The sequence below is a fragment of the Oxyura jamaicensis genome, chromosome Z (assembly GCF_011077185.1).
Source record: "Oxyura jamaicensis isolate SHBP4307 breed ruddy duck chromosome Z, BPBGC_Ojam_1.0, whole genome shotgun sequence".
Taxonomy (NCBI): domain Eukaryota; kingdom Metazoa; phylum Chordata; class Aves; order Anseriformes; family Anatidae; genus Oxyura; species Oxyura jamaicensis.
Window position 1 is genome coordinate 11,585,128 of NC_048926.1, and position 9,196 is coordinate 11,594,323.

General features: G+C 48.6%; 1 protein-coding gene and 2 long non-coding RNA genes across 5 annotated transcripts in view; 1 reads left to right on the plus strand and 2 right to left on the minus strand.

Annotated features, from left to right (window-relative positions):
* Positions 1-8,846, minus strand: part of NPR3 (natriuretic peptide receptor 3) — a 46,671-nt gene extending 37,825 nt beyond the window's left edge. For both annotated transcript variants that reach the window (XM_035310716.1, XM_035310715.1), the window contains exons 1-2: positions 7,783-8,846; positions 2,514-2,636 (exon numbers count right to left, since the gene is read on the minus strand). In XM_035310716.1, coding sequence (XP_035166607.1) covers positions 2,514-2,636; positions 7,783-8,515 — 856 coding nt within the window. In that variant the 5' untranslated portion in view covers positions 8,516-8,846. The remainder of the gene's footprint in view (positions 1-2,513; positions 2,637-7,782) is intronic.
* Positions 1-9,196, minus strand: part of LOC118156567 — a 754,908-nt gene that overhangs the window by 120,406 nt on the left and 625,306 nt on the right. The window lies entirely within an intron of this gene.
* LOC118156566 overlaps positions 8,254-9,196 on the plus strand; it is a 3,396-nt gene continuing 2,453 nt past the window's right edge. For both annotated transcript variants that reach the window (XR_004746317.1, XR_004746316.1), the window contains exon 1: positions 8,254-8,377. This is a non-coding gene — a long non-coding RNA (uncharacterized LOC118156566). The remainder of the gene's footprint in view (positions 8,378-9,196) is intronic.

Sequence of the window (9,196 nt, forward strand, 5' to 3'; positions counted from 1 at the left end):
AAGTCAGTTTCTAACAGTCATTTTGATCCTCGTGGGAAACATCCACAAAAAACCCACAGAACAGAAAAATTGGTTTAAAAAAATTACTACTTATAAACATCAGGAAATTGCACTTTCTAACAACACAGACAGAAGTCAGACAGTTATCATTTATCTCTTTGAAATGCTACAAGCAGGCTGCGCTACCTGTGATGCAAAGCAGGATCACGCTGAGACCACCATGCGACTGTACTGGCCACAGTGCCTGGGTCCCCCAGGGGCAGAATGCTGATCTTGGGGCTTGCAATGCTGCCTCCTAGCAAGCACTGTTCTGAAATGCAAAAGCCTTTACAAAATACAGCAGCCTACCTCCTGGTCTTACAGGAGCATCGCTTGCTCAAAGAGGACTTTGGGAATCACCTGTCGCAGCCAACTCCTGCATTTCCCCTTCTCTGCAGCCAAGTCACTTACCCTGCTCATTTCAGCCAAGGCAAGGAAACCATCAGATTTAGGGAATCATTCACCTGGAACATTTTAGACACCTAAGGATGAGATGAATCACTGTCCAGGGGTGCCTAATTCTCTCTTGTGACTCCAAAGGGTGACCAGCTCACGAGCAGACTTGTACTTTGGGCCAGATAACCACTTTTGATGCATTTTTAATCTGTGAGATGAAATGCAGCAGCAGTGCAGTGGCAACAAGGCTCCAACGGCAGCCAGAGGGGCTATTTGATCCGTGGTTTCTAGACACAAGTAAAATCAAGTCTGCAAAGCTCCCATGGTCTATGGATGGGCTGAAACTTCAGGGTTATGTGACTGCTGATATGGATTCAGATTTTTGCATGGTCCTGATTAGTGCTGCAATGCCAAATGGCTTCACTTATGCTACTGAGGATGAAGTCACGCTGAATTTCAGTCAGCAAACTGAAAACCTTGACTTGAGCCATTGGCTTTGATCATGCTCTGCAGTTTTATCTTTCAGTTATTTAAGTAATTTCCTTATTAGCTGGAAGAACTTGGCACTTCTTTAGCTAACTTAGACACATGTATGGGTATCTTTACTTCTGTACCTATCTGTATCTCTGAATTTAAACAGTTACATGTGTTCATTATAGAGCTTTTCAACAAACAGCACTGTTTATTGTAAAATAATCTCAGAGGTGGTAGATGGATAACAGTTTATGTAAAGGAATTTAACTTGCAATTAACAGATTCATTAAACAAAATACATCATCCCTTTGTGAATTCAATTATTTCTGTTCATCAGCTTTTTGAGGCTTGAAAGAAAAATTTTCCTCCTTTCTCAACTCCCACTTGTTTTTCAATTTGAAAATAATTTGTTATTGTACTGGATTAGTTAAGGCAGCCTGCTGTGGGGGGAACTATTTTTTATGCACCTGAAGAAGAGGCTGCTCCATTCAAAAACTACTTTGACAACTTCAGCTAAACCTAGTTCCCAGGCAGGATTTCCCCCAGCTTCAGTCATCTGACATTGTTTAAAACTCTGTCAGTAAACACACTGTTCCAGTACTACCTTCAGTTTAACTGAGACAGCTATCGCATAGCAGCTGAGAGCAGGTTTAGCCCCTACCATGCTCTGCCATAATACCAGATGTAACTGAACATAAGTATATTTCAAAAAGCAAATGTATTCAACTTATGTTTTTAAGTCAGGTTTTAACTTGACAAATATTGTTTTTACTGGGGGTGAAATCAGCCACTCATTTAAACCCTAATCTAGTGCATTTGTGCTGTCTGTGCTTTCCCTTAAATAGAACAGTGCTGGATAGTTTTGCAGATACAGTTTGCAATCAAAAGCTGAAGTTAATAAACTTGACTTGTTCACTTGGTGACTTCTGGAGACCCAGGCCCTGCAGCTGCCTATGATCCCTGCCATCACTCATGCCTCCTCTCAGCTGGCTGCATGGACCACAGCCCACCAGGGAGCCAGGAGTGCCCCTCCTCTAAGATCTCGCAGTCACCAGGCTGGAGCTGAGCGCACACGCTGCAGCATGGGGTGCCAAGGCCTGGATGCTACCGTGCCTGTCTAGTGCCACTTCCCCTAAAAGTAACTCACCTACAGTGGATTTCATAGTTTTGGGATGAAAGGGACCTTAAAGACCATCTAGTTCCAAGCCCCCTGCCATGGGCAGGGACACCTCCCACCAGCCCAGGTTGCCCAAAGCCCCATCCAGCCTGGCCTTGAGCACTGCCAGGGTCAGGGTCAGCTTCTCAGGGCAGCCTGTGCCAGTGCCTCACCACCCTCAGAGTGAAGAATTTTCTCCTGATATCTAAGCTAAATCTAGCCTTTTTAGTTTAAAACCATTATTTAGTATCCCATGATCCACTCAGTGGCCACAATAGCTGCCAGGTCCCTTTTATTTTCTGCGATGTCATAGCCTAAGTGGACGGTAATCGCAACAACAGCAGTGTATTCTGGAATTCAGTACAGCGTACTTTGAGACTAAGGAATCTAAAAATATTACTGGGTTTACAGAAGACTTTGCAACATACTTGGGCAGGAAAAACATTACCATATGATGAGCTGTTGAAGAGTTCAATATTGAAGAAAGCGTAGTCCCCATTGGTCATTCCTTGCCGATGAGCAGCCAACATGATGTTCCTGATTGTGTCACCGCTGGCACACATGATTACAACTGGTGGAAGAAAATGGAAAACACAGATAAGGAACAGTTCAAGAACTTTATGGAACAGATTGTTAAGCATGTATGCTGCCAAAGACAATGACCCGAGCTGTCCTCCCAGTGTTGCAACAAATGCGACAATGCAAACAACACAACAAAAGCTGATTTCCCAAACCGCTCTTGGAAGACAGGTACCAAACATGGAGTGACTTTTTACTCCTGTCTCTTCTGAAAATAATTACATGGAGCACATACATGATCTTTTTTTTTTTCCTTACTCCTGCAACATGTTTAGTTCTAGCTTCAAATTTCTTCAACTGGATATATTTGTAGAACTGACTGCAACCATGAGCCACAGTTATACTTCAAACGGAGCATAGGATGATCTGAAGATGGAGAATTGAGATGATACAGTGATATTAGCATTTCGATTTCCATTCTATTGAACCATTTGGGGTAGATTCATCTTACCTATACTTCAGCTACACAAAATTGGTTTCTACGCTACCTAGTGTAGAATTTGTTGCCTCTCTACAGTTATCATATAGCAGCATATCTGCAGCTGATTCACTCCATCACAAGACAGCTTCTAGGGACAGTGGTACAAACCTGTCCAGAACACAACTATCTCCAACAACTATATAATGAGCCTTGGCAACCACCTTTGATAGGACACAATGTTCAGCCAGCTACAAATGGAAAAAATGAGCGTCGCTTTTTGGGTGTGAAGATTAAATGTGGTTACAAGATTAAATACCACAGAGCCTCACTTAGGACAGATCAGAAGCTGAACAGGGGCTTTGGTGCCTACAAGCCCCCACAGGTGTGCTCCATGCAGGCGCTGTGATCCCCACTGCCACAAGCCCATGGGAGGAAAGCTGTGACAAACCTCTTGGATGTCACCACCAGTCCCCAGCTCCCTTTCTACCTGGAAAGAACCGAGATAGGCATGGAGACAATACAGTTGCAACCTTACATAGTGTTAGGTGCCCATACAGCTGCCAGTGATCTTCAGGGGTAAGAAGACCTTCAGGCAACCCTGCCTAGCACCTGAGCATTCAAGCTAAATTCACTGTGTCCCACCCTGGAAGATTTTGCAGCAGGAGCTTGGGAAATTAGAGCAGAGGTCTGCTTTCCACCCAGCCCAGCACTGCCACTCCACCTCCACTCCAGCGGGCTGGTCGGTCCTCAATCTCTCCATACATCAGCATAACCCTAAAGTGTTTTTCTTTATTACACTAATGATACTCATTGAGAAATGCTTCCCCAACCTGCTAGGAAGGGGAAACTATCCCCCTCTCACACAGTCTCCCTGCAAAAAGACAGCAGAAATTCTGGCAAGGTCTTCAGCAATGGGGAGACACCTCCCACCCTGAGCATGTTACACCATAAACTTTTATATGCATTCACAAGACTATCAGCATGAAGCTACTGACAACAGAATACTGCAAAGTATTGTGTTAGTGCGTGCTTTGTGGCTACATCCTATAGCAAGGTCATCAGAGAACTTGTTGGGACAATGATCCGAAACCAACTGCACGCACATTTCCAAGAATGCCGTCACACATGGCAGGGCTCAAAAACTACAATAACGAATGCAAATGTTTTCACCCCAACAATAAAACTGAATCAAAACCACATTCAGCTTTTCTGGTTAGAAGTGTTTGCTATTATAAGAAATGAAAATTTGGCCCATTTGGCCTTTCTTCTCAGACAATGAATCTTCTCCCATCGCTTTTCTGGTTGGGTGCCATGACAGGCATAAAATTCCAGATGCACCACAGGGGTGAATCACGTTCGGTACATCCCCATGCTCCAGGAGAGCTATACATGCACAGCTCTGTCCTACTGATTACAGCAGAGCAACGTAACAATTTCCAGAGCAGCAGAGCAAGGCATATTTCATGACTATTGTGAGGTATATTAGCATGGAGGAAAAGAAGAAAGAAATTCTTACAATAAAATTTGGATCAAATCTTTTCCAGACACACATCAGGAATGAATTTGTCTCGCTGTTCCTAATTTCAGTATAGGTGAGAGATTTCCTTGTGAAATGTTTCCTTGCTGCCCTCCCAGCTCCCCCTTGACTTTGCCTTTATAATTCACATCCATCATAAAACTGTAATCTGTAGATGGAATCAAAGAGATTCCCACAGCACCAGTAAAAGATCTTGAGCAAATGGAATAAGAAAGAGTGGGGGGAAAAAAATAAATATATTTTAAAATATGTTAAGTCATATTTTGTAAGCCTCTAAAGGAATGTAAGGGAAGTAATATTAACTACTTGGATGTGGTTTTTAACCCAGCAGGAGAGCAAAGATTACATATTTCAAGATTTTGAAGCAAATAAGCTAAGGGCAAGTCTCTCACAATCTTTCAGATATCTAAATAATGTTTATTTAATCTGCATCCATACCTTACTATTGTATACACACAGATATAAAGCAGTCTCCCTCCAGCACAATACACACAGAACATGGTCATTCTAATACTATATTCTGCATTTATTGACTCACCCTGCAAATAGTTTAATTCCAGTTAGAGGACTAGGCTCTTAGCAAAGAGAACACCTTGGGCTATGTGCTCGTGTAGAATGTGTTTCAGCACAGTGCTGGGTTTGTGGCCACTGTGGCTAAGCTGAGCCTACAGCATCAAGTTTACAGCATGGGGAACTGAGCCCACAAGTGAGTGAGCTATTAATGACATTCAGTAAAGACAAGCAGTTAACTTTTATCATCCTATTTTTCCTCATGATTTTATTATGACTCTGAGACATCTGAACTGGTTCCATGGCCTGGACAGGCACCTGCTGGCAAATGCAGTGTGTGGCTGAGTGTGCCCCTGCCTGTCGGCACCCTAAAAACCCAATGCAAGCCCCCAGCCTGACACAACCTAACCTACGGGGCCAGCCTCTGCCCTGTGACTAAGGCACAGAGCCTGAGTCCCCATCGGCCAACTGATGGTGCAACTTCTTTCTCAGCCCTGGAAGGGTCTTGAGCAAATATCCCATATCCATTTTAAAGCTTGCTCTTACTCAGGGTGGCTCCAGAAAGCCCCACCATTCAGGTGCAACCACCACCAGCAGCAAAAAGGGAGAGGATGCATGGCAAGAGCATGGGATGGTATCACGGTGTGATACAGTAACCCTTAAAAACTACTAAGAAAACCAAGCAAACAAAAATGAAGTGCTTTGGAGAGGGTCACCTTATTCACCAGCCCTGCTATCCCATGGGGCACCTTCCTAAGAGCCCCAAGAAGAAACGAAGCCCTAATCTGGTAAGCTAAGGCACATGGTGTGTCCTTCACATGACAGATGACTTTTAAAATATTTTGACAGCCTGCAAGATGTTGTAAACAGCAGGACCACCCCTCAGACCCTGAGGGACGTGCAAGGCAAGCTGTGCAGTCAGTCTCTAAAGCCAGAAACACAGCATTGGAGGCAGAAGGGCCTCACTTGCTGCATTTTGCAGTAGCAGCATGAACCAGAGGACAAATTAGGAGGTGAGATGGAGTGAAGGGACCCCACCAGGCACAGACAGCTGCTTTTATTCACTCGTTTGCAAGTCACAGAACAAGGCAAGACCAAAGGTCCCAGCTCCACAAATGATTTAAGCCTGGGCTGAAATCAAGCCTCTCCTCCTTGGCTGTCAGCATGGTCTAAACAGTGAGGTTTGCCCTTAGCCATCAGTCACATTCCCAGAGCAGATTCACAGCTCCCTTTGGGTAAGGGCAAACACTCATCTGTTCTTGCCACAATCACACTGTTACGTTCTTTACATCGGGAAAGCCAAGCATATGCACACAAGTTAGGCTGATTAAAATAACAGAAAAGCATCTTTCCATACATAGCTGTTTCCCCTAGCACTTCTACATTTCTTTCTCTCCATTCAGCGTATTTCCATTAACGGTACTAACTAGGACAGCTCTATTTTAAGTACCTGCTTCGGTGTTTCCACAAAGAGAGTTAAGGATCCATACCTTATTAGACCCTGGTTACCTCACAAGTTAAGGATTTCACAGCAGCGTTATCTGCATCACCAGCACAAGGCTGCCCAACCAAAGCACCGCAACCTATGGCATGGCAATGTGAATTGTGCCAGTCACATGCAGCACAAGCTTTTATCTGTTTCATTTTGGTACCACTTTAGCATTCTGCAACTGGGGATGTAAAAGCTGCACAAAGTATTCTTTACATCTATACCTCTATTGAAAAACACCTGAGGACTTTGACTTGATCCTGCAGTCCACTTCTGGAATACATCTCTTCCCTTCTTACAATAACTTACTGTAGAAATCCACGGTTGGTGAAAGCCTCTAGCAGAAAATGCCTTTTTGATGAGCCCATGTATCCACACATCATTTGACAAGATCTCACTTTCAAGTACATCTAACTACAAATTTGTATGCCCCGAAGTAGTTGGAGCATTTTACTGCTTCCTGACGCAAAGCTGGTTCATCCGGCACAGGGGTGACTTTCCAGCATGTTTTACAAGCCCTTTATCTGCACGGTGTTTTGCTAGCAGTTGGTGGCAATATTACTGCACACGCTCATGGGTTTAGCACTTGCACATCCCCTGTAATGAGAGCTAGCCCTAAATAGGTTTGTTATTTTTGAACTACTCGATGGGGCTTCTAAAAGGAGATGGGGAAAAGGATCCCCACAGTAAGACACAGCAGAGTGAGAAAAAAAAAAAAAAAACACATCTTTGCTCAGCCTTTGAACCTATCCAAAGTCACTTTAAAAAAGTATGTCAGAATGAGCAACAGACTTGCTGGTCTGCGTAAATGTGGGCAGCTGTGGGCAGTTTTGGCCATGCTGGTAACCCAGATTGCCGGCAAAAGGCTCATTTCTTACCATGCCACAAAACCATCCCAGCACAGTCCTGGAAGGTGATCCTCCATCCCTGCTACCAGAGGTGAAGTGCTAATGGGCTTCCACAGGGCAAAAAAGCCTTCACGACGGCCCCACTCACACCCAGCCCAAGGATGCTCACGGCCAAACCTCTCCACCCCGAACCCGTCTGCAAAGCGTCCCTCAGGCAAGCCCTTCCCACATGGCTCTTGGCGACCCGTCCCCAACCCCAATCCCCCAAAAACATGCCGGTGGGGCATCACGCAGCGCCAAACCCGCCCCCAGCCCCACACAACCACCACTCACCCCTCTCGCCGGCCTGCAGCGCGCGGACCACCTCGTCGACGTCGAGGTGCCGGCTGGTCTCGTCGAAGCTGTGCACGGCCATGTGGAAGGCCTCCTCCTGGAAGACCACATGGACACCCTCCATGGCGAAGTAGCAGCTGCGCTCGGGGTTGCTGTCGCTGTAGAGCAGCGTGGCGCGGCTCCACTGGTGGTGGCGGAAGAGGGCCAGCAGCATCTCGCCCATCTTGGCGTAGGCCGGGGCGACGCGGGTGAGGTGCGAGTACTCGCCGCCCTTGGCGCCGAAGCCGGCCGCCAGGGCCCCGGCCGACAGCATGGGCACGTCCCAGTGGGCCGCCAGCCGCGCCACCGGCGCCGCCGCGTACTCGCACACGGGCCCCAGCAGCAGGTCGGGGCGGCGGCGCTGCAGGGCCACCATGTCCACCAGGCTGAAGAGGGCGCGGTTGCCGCACGCCGAGTCCTCGTAGGTGAGCTGGAAGGCGTAGCCGGGCGGCAGGCCGAGCCCCCCGCCGCCGCCACTGCCTCCACCGCCGCTCCTCTCCCGCAGGCTCCGCACCGCGTACTCGATGGCCGGCCGCACCCGCCCCAGCGAGAAGAGGTAGGCGTCGTCCTGCGGCAGCAGCACCAGCACCCGGATCAGCTTCTCCTCCTCCTCCTCCTCCGCAGCCGCCTCCGCGGGGCCGCCGCCCAGCGCCGCCAGCACGCAGCAGAGGCTGCCGAGCAGCCAGGGCGGCATCGCGCCCGCCCCCCGCGGCGACCCCAACTCCGGCAAAGTTTTCGCCACCACCCTCCCCTTATCGCCCCCTCGCAACCCCCTGCCCCTTGTTCGGTCGTGCTTTTATTTCTCAGGTGTGTGGCGAGACTAACAACCTGCCCCAACCTGCGGGTCACGGACGGAGCATCTCATTTCCTAAATTATTCGTGCTTCACCTCGCCTACTCTCCCTTTATTTTTATTATATTTTTTTTTAATTTTTTTCTCCCAACCACCACCCACCCCCCTCGCCGGGGCTGCCTGCCCCGCTGCTCCCTTCCCCGCTTAAGTAACGCGGCTTCTCCGCACGCCCGGCTCGGCGCCGCCGGGTTTGTGCGCAGGGAGGAGCCGGCCCCGCCGCCCCCCCGGCCCCGCCCGCCGCCACCCCCCCGGGCCCCGCACCTCGCCCCCGGGCCGGGCTGTGGGGAGCACACGGGGCCGGGGTGTGGGGCAGACCCTTCACGGGACCCCCGTGGTGGTTGGGGGGGTGCGGCGTGCAGGGGGGGCTCGCCGCTGTGCGGCTGTTTTCACCGAGGGGTGGGTCCCCGCTGGCAGGGAGTGTGGGGGAATGGAGGGGGGTTGCTACAGGAGAGAAGCTTTTAGGGTGTCCTCACCACCACCCCGCTGCCCCCTGCATCCCTCCGGGGTCTTTCTGAGCCCCCCC